Source organism: Cygnus atratus, chromosome 15 (assembly GCF_013377495.2).
Source record: "Cygnus atratus isolate AKBS03 ecotype Queensland, Australia chromosome 15, CAtr_DNAZoo_HiC_assembly, whole genome shotgun sequence".
Lineage (NCBI taxonomy): Eukaryota > Metazoa > Chordata > Aves > Anseriformes > Anatidae > Cygnus > Cygnus atratus.
The window spans coordinates 11,584,448-11,608,900 of record NC_066376.1 but is presented as its reverse complement, the minus strand read 5'-3'; the positions used below and the strand labels follow the sequence as shown (position 1 = coordinate 11,608,900).

Genomic DNA, 24,453 nt, shown 5'->3' with positions numbered 1-24,453 from the left:
CCAGTGTCTGGTCTCTGTCTACAGGAGAAACTAGAGTGGTAAACAAAACCTTGGTTTTTGCCTGGAATCATTAGCACAAATGGAAGATATTAGTCAGGTCAAGAAACCTTGCAGACAGATTCCTTTCTGCATTGTTGTGCAAGCCAGAAAGTAGTTGTTTCTGGTGCAAGTCACTGGCTGGGAAGACTGATTGGTCTTGAGTGAAACTTCCTCAGGTTTCTTCTGCTGCCAAGCTAAAGTTTGGTCCTAGTGTTATGTACTTGTTTAAATGGCTTGTGTCCCATTAGCAGGGGAAGGAGGTCTGGGTAATCTTGGAGATCTGTTACCTTTCACTGCTTAACACTGAGATGTAAAGCAGCACTAGCAAAAATGTGAGTTCTGGGTTAAGTGCAATGGTTAACACAGCCCTTGGGCTGCCCGCTTCCAAACATATGGCTGCGGAACAGGGGCCCAGCACACAGTGCTTCGTTTTGGTCAGAGCGGCCGGGCAGGTGGCCAGCCAAAGCATTTCTCAAAGGTCCTCGAGTCGCTCTGAATTCTGTGTTACGGGCGCGGGGCTGGAGTACTGGCAGGGGGCCAGCTTCAGCTCTCAGCCAAGGTGATTCTGAGAGCATGGCATAACATGAGTAATTCGAGTTGTAACAACGCAAAACATGAGCTTGTTTTTATCTTTTTTTTTTTAAATACCAGTGGTTTCAAAACTGATTGAACAGGAAAAGAAGGGAGAGTGTCTGAAGAAGTAACCACTGATGAACTGCTCCGAATGCTGTCCAGCTTTTTCAGCTAAAGGGTGGGAAGTACTTCTCTAGACAAAAGTCTCCCTTTCCTCCCAGGACTTGCTGTGGAAAGGGCGTTTCGTTCTCCTTTCAAACGTCCGCATACACAGCACAACATCTGTTGGAAGCCGAGGGAAAAGTGGCTTTTTTTTCAAAGGGAGAGGGCTTGCTGTGAATGGAGGAGTTGGGCGGGTGTAGTACATGCAGTTCTGTCGCTTTGCTTTCTGTGATTTCACGTCCTGTCCTCCCAAGCAGAGCTGCAGCTCCTGGGCTGTTCGGAATGTAATGTCCAGGCACCTTGAGAGTGTCTTTGCACTGACAGGGTTTGCATCCCTGTAATTCCCAGTACTGTCGATTCTTTCTCAGCCTCATGGGCTCTCACAGGCTCTTGTGCTGCTGTGTTACTGCTGACGACAGCACCACCACCATTATTCTATTTCATTTTATAACAATGTAGACCCAGAATGGGATTTTAATTGCCAGTCCGCAAGGGCACATTCTGTCTTGTGCTTTTCCAGTAATGTGGACTGGAGACTTTTCCTTTCTCCCTCCGGACATGTAAAGACACTTTGTGCTCTCTCCATCTTGATTTATAGGCAAACAGTGGTTAAACCTTGGAGATTCTTTCCAGAAGCAGTTAAATTTTCACCTCCTTCCCCAAATAAAGTAATGTTGAGCTGAGGGTTTAGGTACCAGGTAGATTTTGATGGTTTATCAAGCCATTTGGTCCTTGCAAACCATTAGGTTCTGCTTGTGTTTAACCGAAAATCCGTTGATCACGTCTGAACAGGGTGTTGATCCTTAATTTGGAGTACAGAGCTTTGTGGAGGAACATGAGGAAATTTTCACCCTGGCTTTCTGCCCTGCTCTGACCAGACAAAATCCTGAGCCTTGCCAAATCCTGAATATTTAAAACAGCTTTGGAGAGAAGCAAAAATCCTGTGGATATTGGTGTTGAAGTTCTGAGTCTTTGATGCCTCGTGTGAGTGCTTAACTTCCAGCAGGATGAGGCTCTGGGAGCCTCAGAGGAGGGTAGCACGAGTTTTGCTGTTAACCACTGGCAGTAAAAGATAGTCTCGTGTCTGTCTTGTGCCCCTCTTGGTCCTGGCTTGAAGGCTGTCGTTCAGAGCCGAAGTACCTGATGGGCTGGTCCAGGCTCACCAAAGTGGAGGCACTTCCAGTTGCAGGAGGAAGGCCAGCTCACGAGGCAGTGTGTTTCCCGGAGCAGTTGCATCCCGACTTGCGCTCTTCTTCAGTGTGGTCTTTGGACTTGGAGTAGGTCATCATGGCACAACAATGTGAATGCTCGCAGAGACGTCAGCCAGTTCATTTGGTGATTGCCCTGATACTGATGTAATCCATTTATGCACATATCTCATGCTAAGTCGCACAGTACTTAACATTTATACTGCGTGTCTACCAAGTTGTTGGTCAAACTTTTTAATGTTGAAGTCCTTGTTAGGTGGCTGACATTCTCCTTGACCACCAGCACCAGGCACGAATGATGGGAAGATGTGTATGCAACCTTACCGTGGCTGTCGCTGTTCAGACGTGTGCTTTGCCCCTTGCTCCGGTGATGCTGCTCCAGGCAGACAGGGCTCTGGCTCTACTGCTTTGCAGCAGATGCAGCCTACAGCAGACTTCTCACCAGGTACTCGGTTACAGTCAGCACTCAGGGGTTATCCAGGGCACCAGATCTGTTCTAGTCTAGGTTTCACCCATTTTCTCCTTGAAAGTGTGGGAGAATGTTCTGAATGCTGGCAAGAAGGTGCAGAGGTGAAGCTGGGAGCAGGAGAGTGGTCTGAGGATCTGTATGCTCTTTATGATTTCCCTGAGAAGACAAAACAGCCAATGGTTTTACTATTGACATGTTGCTTTTGTGGGACCTGCCCTCCCCCAGGTCTCCTGCCTTGTTATTTGAGGCTGTCCTGGGTATTTAGACCTGTCGTTCATCTGTAACTTATGCCTTCCTACCGATGTGTGCGATGAGAAAAGGTCTATGAGCTAACTGTCATCAGTGGCTGCCTGCAACAGTTGCTGGTTCTCCCCTACCCTACTTCTGGAGATCTGCTCCTCTTGCCCTTTGCTGCCTGCCTTGGATCAGAGGAGGGCAGTGGAGAAAGAGGTAATTTGCAGCTTGTGCTGCTGCTTTCTCTGGACGCGCGCAACGCTCGTGGCTGGTTTGTTGCCTTCTGTCTTCTTGGGTTGATCCAGCTCAAAATGTTGAAGCTGCACTCTGTGTTTCCTATGAAAACCTGCACTGCTGGCTAGAGTGTTTCTTGTGTACATCCTTGAAGTGCCACGATTTTATTCTCTGAATGCTGCTTGCTTCCGTGAGAATAACCTTATTCTATAACTGGCTGTTTTATCTTGGCTGCTGCAGATGTTTAGACTACCAGTTCTTGGGTTTTGTCTTTTTTTTTATACTAGCATGTTGGCTATATTCCAGCTTGATTTACTGTTCTGACCTAGGTGAATGTCTGGCAAAAGTCTTATTTTGAGCTCTCCAGCCCCTTCAGAGAGGAATGCAAGTGTATGCCCTAGTGATACTGATTCATTGAGGTCACGTTGTTACAAGTGTTTACGTAAGGCATTTGATTATATGGCTCTTAAACTTTATTTTGCACCTTCTGTATTAATTTGCTGGAGCTGAACATTTCATTCTTGTTCAGCACATTAAGTAAAATTCATGCTGGAACCCTCTTAATTAGGCAGCGGTTATTACATCTCAGTGAACTTGGTAAATACGGATTCCCTTGACAATTTTTGGATTGAATTATGGAGGTATGCCTAGCCCATTTCTGGCTATTTTCATCAGTGCAGCATGTTTGTGGAGGCTCTTTAATGAAGGGAGAGGCTGACTGATACTGTGAAGTCAGGGATGGTGCCAAGCTTCTTCTGAGTAGTTCAGCTGCCTGGCTTTGACCCAGGCATCCTGGCAGTGAAGCTGCCACCGATGGACAGTGGGACTGGGCAACAAAGCAGTATTGTTGTACGCTCCTCAAAGCCAACCTGCTGCGTTCACCATTCCTGCACAGCACACGAACTAACTGTGGTACCTGAAGTTGTAGGGTTACGGTGGGATTTGAACTTACATTTAAGAATCTGCTTCTGCTCTGCCAGTGAATCACATCCTCCCCCTGTCACGCAGTGCTCAGGGGCGGGGAGCTCTCCACGTGGTACGTTGCGTTTGCTGCGTGTTCCAGGACCTGTTGGTCTCCCTGGCCGTTGGCATGCCATAGCTCACTGCTCATCCGGTGCCGTACCTCGCTGCCCTGGAGCCTGTGTGCTTCATACCACCTGTTTTACTGGGGCAGGGAGAAGGAGTAATCTGTGGTGGTGATCAGCCGTCGCACAGTAGGATCCAGCTGTCCAGTAGCCCAAATCCAAGTTATGACTCCTCTTATGTTTATCGAAATACCGTGTAAACTAATTTTTGAATTTGGTTATCATGCATCTGTTTTGCAGCCGGATGTTTAATTTTTATTTATATAATAAACGTATGTAAGCTTCAGTCATGAATGTTTCTTCTCCTAACGGCTGATGTTCAGTAGGCCACCTTGGCTCTTTCCATGGCTGTAAGACTGGGTAAGATCCCTCAACATCATCTCTGCATAATTCACTTTGGACAAATAACTTAATACCTGTCATAATAACTTTGGACAAATCTCGGAAGAAGTCTCCTCAGAGGAAAGAATGGAAATCTCTTGGGCACTGTAGAAGCCCATGATGTCTTGCCTGCCCAGGACACCTAGATTGGAGTACTTTTGTCCTGATTTTCAGAGTGAACTTCGTCACTAATGAATGCCTTATGTTTTAATCCTCTGGCGTTGTCTTTCAGGTATAAGGATGATGTTGACAGTCCTACTGAGGAGAATGGGAAGCAGAAAGTCCTGTACAGCCTGGAGTTCACGTTCGATGCGGATGCCCGTGTTGCCATCACAATCTACTGCCAGGCTACGGAGGAGTTTGTCGGTGGCATGGCAGTGTAAGTCCTGGGCTTGTGGGCATGTGGAGGGGCACAGGAGCTCTTGGGTGATAAGCATGTCTAACATCTCTTGTTAATCACCATTGAGACAAGGCTGCCACAGGTGAAATCTCAGTTTTGTTTTGTATATTCTGATAGCTATGAATATTGCTTTCACTTCCTTCCCCCACATAGCCAATTTTCTCTCTTGTTCCCTTTTTGGTTCGTCTTTTGGGTGTGGGGAAACCATTCTGTGTGCAACAAAGGTGAGGAACTCATGGCTGTATGCTTTGTAAGCAAGATGATTTATGAAATTAAACAAACAAACATCGTTTCCCCTCAAATGCTACCTGTTTTTTCCACATCACCCAGGTCACTGGATTTTTGTGTTCCCTGTGATGGGAGCATCTGGGCCACCAAAGAGAAGTTCTATCTGACATTTACATAGCAAGTCTGTGTGGAATTGAGGCCCACCTAAAGCCCCTTCTGGGGTGAATGACCACCTCAAAACAGGCTATTGAGAGATGGCTGTTAGGAGGATTTACTGCCCAGAAACCCTGTCTGTATGGTACAGACAGGTAGGTACAGACTGTTTTGGGTAGCTGTAAAAAGAACGGTCCAAATGTGGTCAATGGAGTCTTCCCCATATATTTCATTCTAGTAATGCATATGTACAAATTTTCCAGCCTTTTTATCTAAATCACCACATTTAAACCATTCCAATCAACACTGTATCCAGTAAGACTACAAAGTTTCCCCTCTGTATTAAGGGTTAAGGTGGCTGAAACTTACTCTTCCTTATGTGTGGTAGGTATCCTTGAGCTGCTGGTACATTATTGCAGGCTTCCAATAACCATAGGACAAAAGAATTCTTCTTGTTCTATGGGTAAAGGAAGATTCAGGCTGCAGAAGCTCTTGGCTTCTAGTAGAGGCTTTTGGCTGATCAGCAGCTCTGTGCACGCAGCGCTGACGGCTTCTGCAGTTGTGCTCTTGATTTGGGGGTAAGGTCAAGTTTTATTTAAGTGATTTTCAGAGGTTTCAGCAGGGAGATATGTATGAAAACCGTAAAATGGCTTGTGTGCTTTATGCAGAGTATAAACAGCCCACTAATGATCAATGAGAGAGGTAGTTTTAGAAGTGAGACAAGCCCAATGCTCCCATCCAGATGTGCATTCCTCCGAACTGGAGGATATCCTGATCGAAGATTTTTGTTTAGGCCCCTCTCTTTCGTTGAAGCCTGTGGCTGCCTTTATTTTGGGGAAGGTAGTGAATTAGCTCTTTCTAAGTGCTTGAAAAATATCTCTCACCAAACTCAGAAAACCTTTTCTGTTTAGATCCAGGTTTTCCTGAGCAGAGCTGAATGCAGCATCAGCATAATGCATGGGTGCCTTAGAAATCCTGATAAAGTTTCCATGTTCTGTCTCTTAGGTCCTTAGGTTTCCTGTGAATTTAGTGCTAGTGAAGTGTTGGAATGGCAGCCTTGGAGATTGAAGTCCTCTTTTCCTAATACAGGTACAACGTGGACAGGCGACCAGTTTCCCTTGTGCTGCCCTGCAGAGCATTCCTTGTGCTTTGAAATAAGAAGGAAACCATCTATGGGCTAGTGGGGAGAGCTGAGGGCCTCTGTGGCCAGGGTGGATGTATTTATGTTGTCAAACTTCAGGCATGGCTGAAGTGATCTAAAACAAGCCTTGCTGATTTATTTCAATCTTGTTTTGCATTCTCATTTGTTAGTTTATCCCAAATGAAAATTTGCTTGCCACTGATCAGTAACAATGAAACATTTGCATTTACAGCTCAGTGTAAGCTTCAGATCAAACTTTGTACTATATTTTATGAAGACTGTAAGTCTAGAAAGAATATGCATATAGTTTTGAATTTATTCTTTCAGACTCTTTGTTTTACATTTTCTTGTGTTATAATGCTATTCTAAAAGAAAAATGTGGTTTTTAGTTTTGTTTTTTAACCAAGCTGTGCTTGGGTGGGAAGTACAAGTTTATCACCCAAGACCAGCACTTCACCATTCTTGTTGGTTTAACTGCTCTGCATTGGACTTTCAAAAGGCTATTAAGACAAGTTTTGCCTTTAATAATAGCTGTAATAATTCCATTAAGCTATTATGGTATAGAACTAATTGTTTCTGGACTGTGTTTTCACTTCTGTAACTAGTAGCTCTCTCCTCTCAGAACTCGATCGGTTGATTGGAGGTGGAAAACACAGTTTCTGGTTCACTTAAGAATGTGTTTTACTGAAATTTCATACCATGCACTAAGCTAGTGGCTGCCCCCAGTTCTGTTGTCTGTTCTTTAAAGCTTATGCAGCTAACATACCTAATTGCTTTTTAAATTTAATTCCTGGATGGAGTTTCTGAAAGTTAACATAACTGTCAACTTCAGAGAAAAATATTTTTGAAAATACAAAGTTTCTAATCCACCCTGTCCATGGTTCACCAAAAGATGGATCTCAGATGATGGAGGAGAAGCCTTTGTTCATGAACCCTGCCTACCTCTGCACAAAACCAGGATCTGTGGTCGGACGTCGTTCCTTGCTAACTAAACGGGGCTGACGATACTGAGCTGCCCTGTTAGGGTGGGAGCAGTCCCCAGTGCACAAAACCTTTATGTTGAAAGTCAAAGCACTTGGATTCCGCTCTTGCTTCCACTGCCGGCCTTTTATTTAATAAGCTATACTTTAATTTCCCCATAGTATAGGAGTAATGAACTGGCTGTTTCTGCTCTGGAGTTCTTGGATGATAAATGTTACATAAGAATGGGGCGTGGGGGGCTGCACCAGAAGCCAGTGAACTTTTTGGAAGGCATGATCCTGATTTCATGCAGATGTGTAGGTAATAAGGGCTGGGGGAAGTGAGGTACAAAGACTTTATAAGCTGCTTTAATTCAGCCCAGGCAATTTTTCCATGTGGAGGTGGCTCATGAAGCATGTCTTGGGGCTAGTGCAGCTGCCCGAAGTAGGCATCTCTGCTTCTCTGGATTTGCTGGCTGCTAGTAAAAAAAAAAAAACAAAACCTTTTGAAGCTCTGATTTCAGCTTTGCAAAGCAATTCTGAAAGGGCAGTGCTATAATTACTTTGATTTATTATTTTCAAGTTCTAGTGGAAAAAAAAAATCAGGCTGCATTCTTAGAGCTCTAAGTGCATTTTTAGTGCATTAACGGGAATGCAGCTTCCCCCTGTGTGGGGTGGTAGTTTTCCCTTTTTCTCCTTTTCTTTTGGTGCTAACACCTACATTTAAGGAACAAGCATGTGCGAAAGCTGCACTGTGTATAAATTCTAAACTTTATTGCTGTGTCCAGTGCTTGTGAAGAAGACTCTCTTTAAAACAAAACACTTTTTTTTTTTCCACTTTCCTGAATTGATGCTAGTTCCTAAAATGGGAGAAACTTTCTGGACGGTTGTCTAAAGCAGAAATTTCCTCCTAGTCCCTGGCCTGCAGCATGGCTCCTTAGAAGTGCTAAACAAGTTATTCTTGCTTCTCTGCTGGAAGAACTGCTGAACCTGATAGCATCCCGGATCCTGATAGCATCAGCGCTCCTGCTCCTGTGAAACTCCTGCTGGGAACGTTGTTGTGTTCATGCAACTTGGCGTGGGAGGAGGGCTGGGAGGGGAGGTGGCTCTCGGTGAGCAGGGGCACTGCTTGTTGACGAGCCTCTGCTCATCTTGGAGCCGTGGCACCTGCATTGCCTGTGTTTTGTAGGCCTACCTTTATGATTAGCTAGCTGTGACCAGAGGGAAGTGTTTCCGCAGTCCAGGAAGCTTCCTCCTAGAATTGCTTGGGCTCCGTTTAAAAGCTGCTGGCTTTCTCAGGATGGGCCTGTGCTGCCTGTACTGACCTGTCTCAAAGAGCATTCAGCAGACTCTCCCAGAGATGCGTTCAGCTACGCTGTTTCCCAGCCAAGATCTTGGTAACATGTAGCTCCCAACCACTGTCCTCTTGTCCTGAACCGCTGAACTCTGAATTTCACAGGGAGCTGAATTGTCACCACTGCGGGGCCATAGTTGAACAGTAAAGTGTGGAGAAAGCATACACGTGGCTGTTCGTGGTTGTAAAGCTATCTACACCTCTGTGTAGACAATGTGTGGCCGTATTCCTGTGGAAAGATGTCCAGTACTTTCTGGTGCTAGGGGAGGTATCTGTAGAAGCCTCTTGGACAACATGGGAATTAGTTTAAATCTGGAAGGGACTGCTGCTTTGCCCATCTAAATGTCTTTGCCTAGTTAGGGTGAGCTCAAAGACTCTTTATATGAAAACACGTTAGTTCTCAGAGGACCAGTGGGTGCATGACCCAAAAGATAACAGAGACCAGATCTATCTGTGTCTGGAGCCTTTTTAATGGCAGGGAATTTGTGGTGATCTGCTTCTGAACAGCTCAAGACCCCTGTTATCCTTAGTTTTATTTATTTTTGTGGTTGTTTCCATTGTCTTTGGTTTGGGAAGTTGTCAGATTGGCCTGCTTTGCTTGTGTTTCCTATGGCAGTCCCGCCAACGTGCTTTAGCACAGAGTCTTCCCTGGGGATCCACCCTCATCTTTGGTTAGCGGTGGGTGTGCTCTTGGGGAGCTAGTCTGTAATCTGGCTGCCTCGGAGAGTGTGATGTTTCTCAGTTTGTCCTTTTCTTTGGCTTCAGCTTCCCTGCAGCTGGGTAGAAAGCAGAGAAGTGCTTGGCTGGGGACACCATGGTAACTGCTTGACTGCTCACCCATGAGGACAAGGCTCAGTGGCATTGAGGCAAAACAGTACCTGTCACCTTCAAAACCATCTTACAAACAAATTTCCTGTCAGAATCTGTGATGCTAACTGGGTTTTCTAGTCAAAGAGGCAGCTCTGCCCCTCTGGTGGAGGGGTTCAGCCATCTCACGCAAAAGACGTAATGGATTATTGCAGTGTTCCTGGACAAGAAGTTTGAGGAGACTTGAGGATGCTGCTGGCTCAGCTGGTGCCAGTAGCATGAAGGCCACTTGGCCAAGGTAGATCAAGGAGTGGGCTCTCACAAGGCGAGCCTTGAAATGGAGAAATAACTCCTGGGGGGAAGCAAATGGAGGAGACTAATGATGGCATTTGGGATGATGCAGTTCTGGAGACTTGTGGCCTGTGCTGCAGGGAGTGAGCTGGGCAGAGATGGGGTCCCTGGCAAGACGTTTGGCGGGAGAGAGGACCTGGGATGTCGAGTCAGAAGGATATTTTAGGGATGGGGGATTAGTGAATGATTGGGTTTGGTCTGCTTGGTGAACTCCGGGGCACAGGCTTTGGGCAGGCCAGAGGAGGTGTGCCTGCAGGAGCTAGGCAAAGGGTGACCAGGGTGGGCTAAAAGGTGTAAGAATCTCTGCCTTAGCGTATGGGAGGCATGAGCATGCAGGTGTGGAAGCTGTATATCAGCTACTTGCTAAGCCTGTAATTTCCCCCAGATAAATGAGAGGAGGCTCTATTGCATTGTCATTGCAGGGCTAACAGTACTTCTCAGCAGTTCCTAGGGAACAGTTGAAGGAATTCCAGATCTTAGCTTGCCTTTTCCTGCAGTGAATGATTCGTGTGTTCATACCCTCAGATTGGTTTTAGGAGACAGGTATGTTTTTTGGAGCAGGCTACAGAGGCATTCATATTCTTTTTGTATGTGCTTGCTGAACTCATCCTTTCCATTTCTGGCAGAAGCCCTGATGTGCACACTATTAGGCTGTTCCTGGGAGAGCCCCCAGGAATTTTCCAGCTGTAGGTATCCTGCTGACTAGCAGGAAGGATTGTGCAGTTGAAACATGACAGCAGTGGTTATTTCCCCAGGGGAAGAAGTCAAACCAGCCCTGTAGCTGGAAGCACTTAAAACAGCCAGCTCTGAAGACATGAACAATCCAGGCAGATCAGGAGCTGATGATAAATATGACGTGAGAGATCTGAGTTTTGCAGTCCATTCTTATGACAAAGAGTTTCCTCTTTGGGCAGAAAAGATACTCTTTTGTGTCCTAATAATGTTGCCAAACTCCGTTTCTTCATTATAAAGAGACAACGCAATGAAAACAGTCCAGTTTAGCTCTGTCAGTCCTTGCCCTTTTTTAGGACTGTGCTGTTTGTGTTGCTGATGCACAAATGGGTGTACTGGAATTTTTAAAATCCCATTTCCTTGTTTGTTTTACAATGCCTGCTACACATTACTAACATCCTACCACAGTCTTTAAAGCTGACAGTGGACATGACACTGCAATAGATTATGTATTTCGTTTGCGTGTAGAGATTTGAATAGTTGGTTCGCAAAATGAAATCCAAGTGAAATGTGTAGCTCAGCACATGGCTGTTTTCACTAAAGCTTGTGTAGGAGAGACAGCGGCACTCATATTCCTTTGGTTATTTAATAGCCTCTGTCTATTCAGGGCCTTTGAAAGGTGCTCTTGCTGTTTTTGGCTGGTGACTGTGGTGATTAATATGAATTCTTTGTGCAGAGAGATTTCTTCTGTGTGAAGAAATCAGAGGCAAGTGCTGTTTTCTGCTAGGCACAAGCTTTTACAGCCAAAGCCTGCTTTGATCCATGCAGACACCAGTCCCCAAGGGACTGTAGTGTACAAAGTTCACATGTTGGAAAGCTAAATTCTATAGATTTCATTGAACAGAGAAACCCTCTGTCTTTAATAAGAGTTCTGGCCTTTGTGCCTCTCTCTGTAGCTGTTGTGTAAGTACCAGCTTTGAAGCCTGGTTAGAGTCGTGAGTGCAGCTCTCCTTACAGTAAGCTCAGCAGCTGAAGCTGGATGTCTGCAGGTGCTGGAACAGGATGTGGATGGCGAGGTTTCAGTTGCACGGTAAGGTGTTTGTTTCCTCCCGGCCTGGAGTGGAAGTTTAATCCTGGGTGGAGCTGGGGAGGAGGAGAGAGCATGTGTGGCAGTGACTGTAGCACACCAGCTGAGCACCTGATTAACTTCCAAACTGCGTGGGAGCTCCTTTGGGCTGGATCTTGCCTAACTCTGACTGAGACCTGGGTCTATGTCCTTCTTACATTTTGTTAGTGTTTCTTTTATCAATAAAAAATCACTTTGCGTTATTCGGGACGCTTGTTCAACTTCCTTCTTCCCCAAAAGCTGACCTGTCAGATCCTGTCCCAAAACAGGAGATGTGCAGGTGGAAGAGAGAGGCGCCAATGTGCTTGTTCCACATCAGCTCCTGGCCCCTTTGAACATCAGCAGAACATGACTGGCTCCCTCCTCGTCACTTGTATGAGGACGTGGAGCCTGCCAGGCAGCCACAGCCTGCAGCAGTGGAAGAGCTGGTTCCTGAGTTCCTTCTAAAGCTCCTGTGCTGCTCCTCAGTAACTCCGGTTTGTCTTCACTTCTCTGCAAATTGCCAAGCAACATGCATAGCTGCGCTGAAGAAAGAGGACTGTTGTCTCGTTGAGAGGCTTGTCCAAGTGCAGGCTATCTCGCAGCTGTTAGTAATCAGAAATAGTACCTTGGGGCCATGGTGCTACTTGCATCCTGCTTTTCCTTGTATGCTTTCCTCTGAGGAAAGGGGACTGGACAGCGCTGTGCACGACTGAGGCAAGTTGGCCAGGGTCCTTGCTTGGTGCTTCTCGGTCCACAGTCCCAGCACGCTTGTAGCAGGAACCATCTTTTGACAGTCCAAGGCAGCCACAGCGCCAGGTGGAGCTGAGCGTGAAGAAGTGAAGAAGCCTGGGGGAGTTGGGGCTGGTGACCTGCTGAAAACTTCCCCGGGTGCCACTCTAGGGATGAGCGAGAGGGAGAAGCTCCCGGACGCGTTCTTTTTGCGCTTCCAGTGAGCCTGTGGCAACAGAGGCTTAGCTCAGCTCAGCAGGTTCCCAAGCACCAGCATGCCCCTGGTGGTTTGGGAGCTAATTAAGGTGCCCAGCAGCAAGCCTGGACTGAGTCTGGGGAGAAGCTGCTTGAGCCACAGGCTGAGCTTCTCCTTGCAGGCGGTGAGTGCTTCTCAGCTGATAGTGGAGGAGTGAGACTTAGGAAATAAATTAAAATTATTTCCCGTTCTTTCAAAATCCCTGTGCTGCAGCATCTCGTCTGCTGGTTCTGTTATATAGCTGGTTTGGGGGGCTGGAAGGGTTTGGAAGGGGGAGGAAGCAGTCAACATGAGGTGTAAGTTTTGCTCTGTGGGAGTAAAGATGTGTCAAAGAGTTTACAGAAGGAGGTGAGATGCATGAATCCTGAGGACAAAGCTGGGGGTTGCTGCTGCAGCCAGTCGTGTGGTACCTCGCATTGTTGGTGATTCTCACAGCTGTCAGCGGTATCCGAGCAAACAAACAGGTTTAAAAAAGTACGGACTGGGATTTCTGTTCGGAACTGATCTAATGGGACAAATCCCACTTCTTCATTGTTCTGAGCTGCCAGCGACCGCAAGGCGGTTTTGTTAGGTCTCCCTTCTGGACCGTGAGCTGTCCTGGTGCAGTCTGAAAAACTGCAGCCAGATGTTCTGATTTCAGCCCTTATGCAGGGAAAGGCAGTGCATTTCTTCTCTGGCATCCTTTATAATTAATACACGTTGCCTTTCTGTCACGTCTCCTTGGCTCTACAGAGCTTCTTCACTCTTGCTTGCTGTAAGCTCACAGCAGCAAAGGCAGGGGAGAGAAGACTTGTGAATACACCACTGGCTGCTGGTTGCAGGTCTCCAGGCATTCAGTCTGAGTGTTCAGATCCAAGGCTGACATGCTTTTTGGCAGTGTGGACCAGACAGTAAAAATTTCCAAGGCAGAAATCCCACTTGGTTCACTTGGGGAAGCTTCCTTGATATTTTTGTGATGCTCTTCAGCTCAGGAAATCTGTGTACCTGGGTTATGTCCTTTCTCAAGGACTTAGAGCAATGCGTGCCAGCAGAACATGAATTACAAATACTTTTTTTCAGCAGGCATGCTCTCTGTGGCAAGCAACATGAGTGATCTGGAGAGATGTCAGAGTTGGCATGTTCTTAGGTACTTTGAGAGCCTTTTAATCAGTATTTCTGAAGGGGCTGTGTCTTATCTCAGCAGCTCCTACATCTCTTGTGATCTGGTTTTCTGTTAAATATTTGGTGAGAACCTTATCTGACCCCATTTCTGCTAAGACTTCTGTGATTGTTCTCAGTAGGGACCCATTGCATGCTCTCAACTTGGAGGAGATTTCTGCCTGGTGCGGGAAACTGTCCAGATGAGAAGATACTAAAACATTCTTCATTGGCAGCCTAATGTGAGCTATGGGACTTTTTCCTAATACCTCCCTGAAGTGAAAAAGGCAGATGGGTGGATTTTCTCATTAGGTCGATCCTTTGTAGTTGTGGCGTGGACAAGCAGAGATCTCTGCTAGTATTGTTCTACCCCATTCTCCCTGGGCAGTGTTGCTTGTTTTCCTCAGATACACTGTTTTGGGCTTCTGGAGCTGTTAAGTGCAGGTCCTCCTGCCTTTGTGGCACTTGCCACGAGCATGTTTACGCCCTTTTCCCAGTGCTGCTGCAGAGCATGCCATCCAGGCCATTTCTGACCACTTGCTCCTCCTGTGCACTTCAGTTCCAGTACGTTCCTGACTTGCTGTCACCGTAGATAAGCCCTTTTTCCATCCCCTGCCTTCCCAGCTGCACAGGGAGAATTGTGCCTCTCTGCAGAGCTGGGAAGCTTTGAGAGAGCCACAAAAGGAGCCAGATACAGGCTTACTCTATTCATTGTGCTTGACAACTCAGTAAATAAAACTTCACTCAATCGCTCGCTCTGTAATTCACACATAAAAGATCTGTCGTTCTGATCTCTCCCACACTGTGCTTTAAATGCAAAGGATGGAGTGAGACCTCCTAGTAAAGCAGCACAATTTTAGTGCCGTTCAAAAGTCTTTGAGGGTAAGGTATTGTCATAAATAACAGCGCACCTACCTTGGCAGGAAGAACAGTGCACATGGTGATCCTGGTCTTCATCATGGCCTTTTAGAATTTAACATGGATCTTGTGACACTTGGTAAGCCTGGAAGACCATTGCCTCGTGGATCCTCAGAGGGTGCTGGAACTACACTAGCTTCCAGGGAAATGCAGCAGATCGTGACAGTGGGGAGCCTGGATTTTCCTCTTGGATATGAGAGGAATTAATAAGTATTCATCATCTACTGGTATTCAGGTTCTTATAACTTCAGCTGCCAAATGAATCTTAATCATTGTGCTTTAAATCTCTGGATTGGATGATGCTGGCCTGAGCCCTGGAGGGCAGCCAGCCACCCCTGGGGGCTCCTGCACTCTGACATCAGGTAGAGAGGCCCATAACTGGCAGGGGTATGGGTGCTGGGAGCCTGTCCCCCCAAGCCAAGCTGGGTGGATGTAGGAGTGGGGTTCCTTTGGCCTCTGCATCAGCTGGGTCCTGAGAATGTGCCTTGCCTTTCCATCCTGCTTGGGGAGGGGAGCGCAGTGGCTGGGGTGCTAAAAGTGCATTTAAAAAGCAACCAAGTATACCTTGCAGCCCCACAGCCATGTTACTGAGGAGGAGATTTAGGGAGGTTAAGTTCTGAAAGCAAGAGAGAAAACATGCATAAAATAGTTTTGGCAGGAAGCAGGGGCAGCTGCTGCTGCACCTTGTCCTCCAGCCACTGGTGACCATGGTTGTCTCCCCCATTACATTCTCTCTGCACATGCACTGATCCTGTTACATCATCCACGCTCTTGAGTGTAAACTTTCCGTAGCTTCTTTTGTAGTTTTGAGGCTCAGGTGTGTCTGCTGTGGTCATCTCTGCTGTCCTCCCGCTCGGTCTTTTCTTTAAGGCAGACGGTCTCAGGTGTGACGCTCAGCTCTGCAGCTCTTGGCTGACCGTGCACCTTGAGCTTCTCCTGTGGCTTTTGCTTCACCACCTCTGGTAGTGAGCTGCCCAGCTCTTGCTCCTTGCTTACAGAAACCAGGAGGTATTACCTCTGAGGCAGAAAAGCTTTGTATTGCTATCCTCTTCTGGTGTGCTGCACTCCTCTACAAAGTGTGGTTAGGCTGAAGCAACTCGGAGCTTGCCAACCTTTGCTTACATAGCTGGTGGTTAGTGAGCTGTGTCTGTATTTCAGAACAGCTGAACGTCCTCAAGAGTACAGAATCCTGTTTTACAAGCGAGGATTCTCTTTTCTTTGCCTTTGTGCATGCTCTGCTAACTGCTCTGCTCAACAGGGCTTCGTACTGAACAGGCCGCAGCAAAGCAATGCCTTGATTCCCCTCTGGTGTTGTCCTCTGTGATATCCCAGTCGAATTAAGGAAAAACTCAACATAGGATTCCTGGTTCTAATGCGACGCCCGTCCCTGTAGCCTGTCCGCGGGCTGACTGGTTGGTCCCAAACAGCGGCAGTCAGGTTTGAACAGTCAACAAGGCTTCAGGCTTGCAGCCGCCCAGCGATGTTTGCAGTGGCTGGAAGCCAGCACCCTCCCAGGCTCTCTTTATGAAGCTCTGTGTAGGAGGTAAGGGTTAGCGTGTAGAAGGGGGAACATCCTATCGTCCTGACCGGCTGGTAACGTCGTTCTTGTCGAGCTGGAGCTAGACCTGTCCGTCCGTGTGCTCGGGGAGGTCTGTTGTTTCTGCAGTGCAAGCCTGTTGGACGAGGGCTCTTCTGCTTTCTGTGCAGTTTGCCAACGTGCTCTGAACACACTGTTGGTAGGACAACAGCACAAAGGCTTTGGAGGTAAAACCAGCTTCAGATGTCCCCACCCCGCTTTGGAGTCCACTGCCTCCCCTCCTGTGCCAGAGCCAGCACTGTGAGAGGCTGTGCACCTCCAGCTCAGAAACCACCCGCCTGAAAGGGGCAAAAAATCCTGGTTTGCCACTGAAGCCCGTTGCGAGTCATGTGGCACGCAGTGACGGCCAGCGGGAAGTGAAATGTCTCCTGGGGCTGATGGTGCCGAGTGGGCTCTGTGTGCAGAAGGTGCTGGCTGGTAGCGGTGCTCCCCCTCTCAGAGGTGTTTGGCGTGTCAGTGCCGGGGCTTGAGACAGCGGGAGAGCTGTGACTCTTCCCTAGGTGGCACGGAGGACTGATGGGGGTCTCTCCAGTGGTGCTGGTCGCCGCGGGGCATCTCCGGGGAAGCACGTGAAGAATGTAAAGGGCTGGGGAGTCAGTCTGAGGGGACCTTGCCCACCAGGATGATCCCGTGCCAAGCAGTGTTTCTCACTGCAGACCTGTCCTGCAGAGGCATGGGAGAGCTTTTGGTGCCATGCTGTGTGTTGACGCTGTTTGATCACTCCTCGTTCTTCCTGGGTTTCCTGCAGAAAATAACTATGTGCTGGGTGGAAAGCCAGCATTGCCTCGGCTCTGGATTTAGTGAGCTAGCTTTTGCTAGGCTGCTGCACCCCACTACTCCTCTGACCCCCGGTGTTTCCAGGCAGGTCAGTATGGATCCAATCAGACCTTGCCTGTCCGCGCTGCTTTCCCTTCCCCATGCTCACCATCTTGCCTTTCCCTTCCCTTTTTGTATTCCCAATGAATGGCTGCCAGCCCCTGCCAGCTCTGCCTCTTAGAGCTGCCACTTTTGATTCCTGAAAGGCAGACAGGCGTGAATGAATGAGAGCCTAGCACAGAGCAATCACTTGTTACAGCAAGTTTTCTTTCCCCCATTTCTTCAGATACAGCACAAAGAATCCCTCTCTGCAGTCTGAGACGGTTCATTACAAGAGAGGGGTAAGCCAGCAATTCTCCCTGCCTTCCTTCAAGATTGATTTCTCGGACTGGAAGGATGATGAGGTAAGTCTTTTCTTAGTGCCCCCTTTTTTCCACAACTCTGTTGCCCCAAAAGCACTTGTCTCCATCTAGTATCTCTGAGATGTGGCTGAAATATTCACACTCGCAGCTGCTGTAGTGTGTTTTGTGGGTATGAGACAAACAGGGCCATGGGAAGAGCAGATACGAACACTGCCTGGGAACTTGGCAGGTAGGTGAGGCAAACAGGAAAGAAAAGAAACCAAAAGCAGCAATTTCTAATATCACTGATCAGCTGCCATCCCAACAGCTGGCGTAGGAGGGAGGCTGCAGAGATTGGCCCTGGAGCTGTTCCAAGAGGAACCTGCCGCTCTTCAGCCTTGTTCTCCCTGCCAGCCAAAGAGCTTATGGGAACAAATGTGCCCCTGTTCATTTGCTAAATATTTCCCAGTTACCTTGGGATAGAGTTGCTAGAAGCTCTGAAAAGGTCTGTCTTGATTTTTATTTATTTTTTGCTGCTCCTCTAGACCAGATTCTAGTCCCCAAGATGTGGTGCCTGCAAGACAATTCACTGGGGGGTGAGAAGAACTTCAGTAGTAAATTTATATAATTCATAAATCAGTACACATATATTAGGAGTGCATGACCAAAATTGTTTTACTGATGGGAGTGAAAAATCAAAATAGCTTGGAGACTGCTGTTCTAAGAGTCCTGTTCTGTTTAAGGGCTGTGTCCTGCATTATTAGCAAGCAGTACTGTGCTGCGGGGGGATATTCTCCCTTCCAGGGCAGATTCACCGGTGCATTAATACCGAATAATGGGATGCCTTCCTCCTTTTAGTTTAACCTATAACTGCAAACAGGCGAAGGCTTGTTTTTAATTAAGCTCTGTGGCTTTTGCTACATAGCAAGGTCTATGGAGTCCTGTTAATTTTGATATCTTTTCAAAATTCCAACCCAGACAGTAACTCTGCTTCTCGAGCCTCTAGGCTTTGGCCTAGGGGCTTCCCCTGCATGTTACACCGGGCAGGGAGGCCTTGGTTTTTGACCTGCTCTGTGCAGCATTGCCCTAAGACATTCCTGATGCAGAGGAGCTGGTCTGTAGCTACTGATAATGTATTTGTTCCTGCAGACCCCTCTCCTGGATCAAAACTGATACAATGCTCATTTCTGCTCCCAGGCCTGTATAAGGGCAATGAGTATGTGGACCCTGTTAGGAAACACTACCTATTAAAAAAAAAAAAAGTCATCTTCCATGTATTTTGAAAAGATTGAATAGCTATTGTCTTGAATTTACAGTTTTAACTAGAATCAGTCCCGTGCTTTAACAAATGCTGTGGTGGTTACCAAGAGCCTGCAGAGTCTGGTCTCCTGATGTCCTGGCTTCTCTGCCAATATATGATTTCACAAGTTCAGCCTACAAAAGCCTGGAAGAGCTGTTTTTCAACCCCTTCTGTCATCTGAGAGAGCTGAAAAGTAGGAGCTCAGATCCCTTTCTTCTTAAAGAAATTGAGAAACCTAATTTTCATTTTTGTTCCTGCCAGCAAGGTTTTAATTTGAGTACCAAAGTCGTGTCCCTTGGATAGCTTAGAGGGAGAGACGCTGTGGAAAAGTAAGCTTCTAGTCCCCTTTGCTTGATTCTACTGCATCCTCTGATCTTTGTCATTGGTTTTATGGGGGCTCTGGTTGTGGAGAAAATGTGGAACAAGCAGCGTGAATCAGAAGAGTTTCTTCTCCCATTTTGGCTGTGTTATTCTTTTTCCTCTTAAGTCCAGTAAAATGCTAAATCTTCCTAATTGTCCATTGAAATGCAGCACTTTTATCTGACAGCTGGCAGTGTTATCATTCAGCTGTGTATAATTACATGCTTCAGGTTGCTTTCCAACTTCATTGTTAGTGTTGTCAAAAATAATAAAGATTTCGTTCATATTTTTGCTCGATGTAGTGCTCACATATGATGTAGTTTTCGGCCGGCCAACAGAACGGAAAATAGTGTTACGTTGAGTTGTTATGTGGAAAAACTTTATAAAAACACAATTTACTTTGTTTTTGTAACGTATCGGTTTGCTTGCAAACTGTAGTCTAAGACTTGTGTTGACAGTTATTTTCAGGTCCCTAAAAATGATTGTGAGATGGACCCTTAAAGAGAGTGTCTGAGAATGGAAAAGTTTATATCATAAAGCAACCACAATTGGTTGCTTTACTCTGATGTGACTTTCCCTTCAAGCGGACAAAAAGTAGCTTTTGTCTTACAGTAATAAATCAGAGCACAAGGCAAAGCCATAAGCTTCTTGCAGCAGTGTTAATCAATTGTCCTTAGTGAATTTTATTTTTTCATTCTGGCATGCTATAATAGTTCCAAAATGCAAAATAGAAAATAGTGGCTCTATGAATCTCTTCTAACAAGTACTGAGAGGTTAAATGAGATCTTTATGTTCTCTGTGTTACTCTGCTTTTTTGGAAGGAGATTCTGGTAGTTTGAAGGAGGAAGAAAATTGTTATACAAAGAACAAAAATAAGTGTCCCTCAGGTTTGGAGACTAGCCGAGACAGCAAGGGTCAACCCATAAGGTCTTCCAGCACCCGCTCCGTTTGAAATTGGATATGCACGTTTGAACAGATATGTGCATGTACAAAGCTTCATAATGCAGCTAAGAGTTGTTTCTAGAACAGGCACGTGCAGGTTACATGTCTCTGGGCCACTCAGCTTCCGCAGCAGGTAGCTTACAGCTACTGACAGAAGAATGGTAACCTCGGGATTTCCTCTTCTCCCACACGTCCCATGGAAGGCTGGCAAGTTCTTGTAGTCCAAAGCCCGTGCGTGCAGCTCTTAGCAGAGGTGCAGCCACGCGGGTGATGAGCTACGGCACACTTGGTGGTGGATGCCAGGGTGTATCACGTCCCCGTGTACTGTCATCATTCACTTCAGGGTGAACGTTTAGATTGCAGTTCATTAGAGGAGGAACCATTTTCAGCAATACTAAGGCTTGCAGTGAGGGTTGCCTTGCATCACATCCAGTCTGGGTGCTCTGGGTTACCATTTGTGCCAGTGACCAAGATTATCCGAATAATTTATCTTTTTTGAGACTGGCTGGAGGAAATCGCACCACAATTAGTGCTAGGGCATGGGGAAGGAGCAGGAGGCTCTAAAGCACTACTTGAACGCTGCTGTGGTGCTTTGAACTGAGTCTCAGTTGTCACAGGGAAACTGAAAACAGACTACCCAGAGCACCATGGTGAAATGACATCTCTCTGGGCATGAGATAAGATGAGAAAACCAAGTCAGTAGTTAACAGAAAACACCAGAAATCCAGTTTCTGAGCCACTCCATTCCTGGCTTAGGACAGTGTTTGTAAGGTTGCATTTTTCTTGTGTTTATAAGATCACATGGAGCTTTTGAAGTGCTTAATGAAGTGCTTAATGAAGTGCAAGACAAAGGAAAAAATTGAGCCTCTTTTCCTTGCACTCAAGTGAGATCTTAAATTTTCACTCTCGTCCATCAGAAGGTCAAGGATCTGAATTTCATAACATGTCAAGAGATGGAGGTCAGTCTGATATTTCTTTAAAATTTGGTGTGAGCTTGACATTCTTTCTACATCTTCAAGAACTTCATGTAAGAGTGGTTTTTTTGTTTTTGTTTTTAGTGTAGAGAGCATAATGTGTACAGCTGTTCTATTTTGAGCAACTTGTCCAGCTACAAATCATACAGGAGATTTTAGGGTATATGAATTACTGAGAAAATTCAGACTGAGATCCTTTGCTTCGCTAGCCACTGTTGGCGTTTAGTTTCATCTCCCTAGTGGACTTCCTTCAAAAGCTGTTGTCTGAATTTTACATCTTCCTGCTCTGTCAGGAGTTCAGTGTGTTCCTTTGATACCAGGGATTGTAGGCCCATCAGAAAGGGTTACTTCATCAACAAATAATGGAGAAGTTTCTGAGCCGTAGTGTTTGCCGAAGTATTGCTTGCTGAAGTCTCGTCATCTCAGAGGCCCTGCTGGCACGGCCAGGACAGTAGTACAGCCTCACAGCCTTTGGTGGGAAAAGCCCCAGGCTTCTGCTGCACCAGGCTGCTGCTCTTGTAGGTCAGAGCCTGATATCCTGTAACTTCATTCCTTTGATGCTAACACTATTGCAAGTCTTCAGCCTGGTGTGAATTGTCTAAACTCATCTTGTTTCTTTTCCCTCAGCTGAACTTTGACTTGGACCGCGGTGTGTTTCCTGTGGTCATCCGAGCGGTGGTGGATGAAGGGGATGGTAAGCATGGCTTGTTCTCACTCAGTATTCTTCTGGCTCTCCTGCAGGTTACGTGACCCTTCAGGGAAGGCCTCAGTGAAAACATTTTACGAACAGCAAAGGTTTGGGTAGCTTTTCCAGAATAAAAATTCCTCTTAAATCTCACTTAATTAAAAGGGTCTGTCTAACCACAGACTCATACATAAAAACTTACTTTCAAAGAAAACTTCCATTTTTGACAGGAAAAATGGCCAGCTAGTTAGTGTTGGAGTAGTGTTTAGGAGACCTAGGGTTAGGTCCTAACTCTGCCACCATTGCCCAGCCCAAATTGGAACAAATGACTCCCTCTCTCTGAGTTTTACATTTGTAGAATTATAATGCAAGGATGGAGTTGGTCTCTTCTCCCCCTGTGAGGTTTAAGTTTTCTTTGTAAAAGCTCTAGCTAATTGTAGGGTTGGTGGGCCTTCTGGTAGGAAAGGTCAGAGAAAAAGAAAGGTCCTTAAAATCCTCAGGCCAGTGTTCAACCAAATACAGTTCAACAGTTTTAAATTCTCTCTTTTTTTTTTTTTTTTTCCAAAGGTAGCTGAACGGTTACAATAAAGGTGCATAACCTTTGATGGGAAATAATATTGCTGAAAACTTTTGAAGCACGCAGCCCTTTTAGAGAGGAGTGGCCAGTAAATGTTTAGATTGTTAATTACCTTGCACAATATTTTCCTTAGGGTATGCTTTTGGGCTCTGTGTGTTTGCACTCATTCTGAGCATTGGCAATGAAAGGAGCACAAGAAAGTCATATTTTCCCTAAAATTGGTGGCTGTTGTGGTCAGTAGGACCAACATTTCACTTCTGCTTTTGCAACTTTTTGTACAAAATTTAAGAAGAATGAGAAAGGGAAAAAAAACATTGTTGATGGTATTATTTATTGCAATTACTGTGCTCTGCTTCTTATGTGAAAGTGACCAGAAACGATCTGCATTATTTTACAGTCCTCTGAGAAAAGTGAGACAGAGCTGGATGAACCGATTTAAAGTGTGACTAACAAAGCATAGTGCAACATAAAAGAAATTACTTTTAAAATGCATCTATTTTTAGTGATTTCAGGCACTGCTAATAATGCTGACATACATAGGAATATATATACATATATATATATATATTTCTTGACCATAGATATAAAGCACCTTCCACTACTTATTGAGCTTTTGCCAACATATTTGTACTTTCTTATGGTGGGCAATTCTAGAAAGACCAAAAACAGAACAGGAGGCAGCATGGGAAGCATACATTTATGCACATACCATGTCTGCTCTAAGCCAGTAGTGTACTGTCATCTATTTTAATAACCTGGAAAGGCAAACTGCTTTTAAATCCTCTCCTGGAAAGAATATCAGCACAAAAATATGTGACGCTTGAGTGAGATAGGAGGAAATTGTTGTGTATTCTGGTTCTTTTTAAACTGGTGAGACTGGAACAAGCTGGCCTTATGTGTTTGGAGTACCTTGAAAATTACAGCCAGCCTGTAACTACTTGTGTTAAATAAATTTGAATGGCAAATTAAAACAGCAGTCAGCAAGATGTTGGTTTGGACTGAATTCTGACAGAAGATGTTTGCATTCCTTGAAGTTGAGCTTGTAATATTATCACTCGCCATTCCTGTCAGTGGAATTGCTCTCAATGAAAGGTACGGAAATCCTTGATGGAGGGAAGGTGCCGTGCAGCTCCAGCTGTATGCATTGCTTGAGTGAGCGGGATATGAAGGGAAGCATTATCTCTTATCTGTTCTTGGCTATTCAGACTGCAGTCAGGGTCCTGAATTTCATGTACTGAGTGAGCTAGAACAGACTAGCTCTTGGCTGGCAGGGAGGGAGCATGCAGCTGAATACCCAGCCTTAGCCCTCTTTTCTATGTGCCATTACGTTCCTGATTGCACCCTAATTGCTCTGACTGTTCCTGCAGTAAATTATCCAGCAAATCTGCAGGCTTGGACCCTTATCCCGTGTTCTGCTGTTTCCAAACACAGTCTCTGTGCCAGAATCCAGTGAATGGTTCCCCTTATTGCCTCTGCTGTTCTGGGGGCCCAAAAGAAGCTACGAAGCTCCCATCCCTTTTAGACATCACGAGTCATTTCCTTCAGCTGTTACCTTCCTGGCACAGAACTCATAGTAGCATGTGTACGCTCTTCTGCATGTGCTGAGCACAGATTCCCCTAGGCCTAGGTGGGGCAAGGTGGTGACATACCTTTCCCTCCTTCAGTGACTCCTCCAAGACCTTTGCCTCCCATTCCCATACAATGAGTCTGAATGTAGCTAGGCAAAATAGTCCGATCAGCTGGAGCTAAACAGAACTTCAGGGTTTTCAGCCAGAGAAGTTGGGATTGTGCCTTGGTTTCCCCTACTTGGCACCTGTGTTTCCTTGTGTTTTTGTCTGCAGAGGGTGCCACGATTGCAGTCCAGAAACCTCTGACAGCCTCTTCCGAATGCTGTTGTATTAAGAGGGAGGCCTCAAGGTTAGAAGAGGGAAGGCAGGATATATGTCACTGAGGAATAAATCAGATAACTGGACAGAGATGTTTTCCTGTCCAAAAATGATATGAGAAATAAAGGTTTTACAAGCATGTAGGATTAGATGGTAATAAAGTGGTATGTACCAGGGCTGGAAGGGCTGCCAGTTGCTGTTACACCAGATGGATTTATTCATCTCTGTGACATACTCAGGTAATTAAAAACAGGAATATGAGGGAGGAGCAGAACCCCACTGAGCTGTGTTTTACTTTCCCTTTCCACCCTCTGGAAACGAAGCGGTGTCGTTTGTAGCACCAGTATAACCAAGGCAGGTAGATGAAGGCCATGTCT

At 46.0% G+C, this 24,453-nt stretch overlaps 1 protein-coding gene across 3 annotated transcripts in view; it reads left to right on the top strand.

The window, feature by feature from the left end:
* MGRN1 (mahogunin ring finger 1) overlaps positions 1 to 24,453 on the top strand; it is a 57,799-nt gene that overhangs the window by 11,403 nt on the left and 21,943 nt on the right. For all 3 annotated transcript variants that reach the window (XM_035548743.1, XM_035548744.2, XM_035548746.2), the window contains exons 4-6: positions 4,618 to 4,764; positions 17,298 to 17,415; positions 21,556 to 21,622. In XM_035548743.1, coding sequence (XP_035404636.1) covers positions 4,618 to 4,764; positions 17,298 to 17,415; positions 21,556 to 21,622 — 332 coding nt within the window. The remainder of the gene's footprint in view (positions 1 to 4,617; positions 4,765 to 17,297; positions 17,416 to 21,555; positions 21,623 to 24,453) is intronic.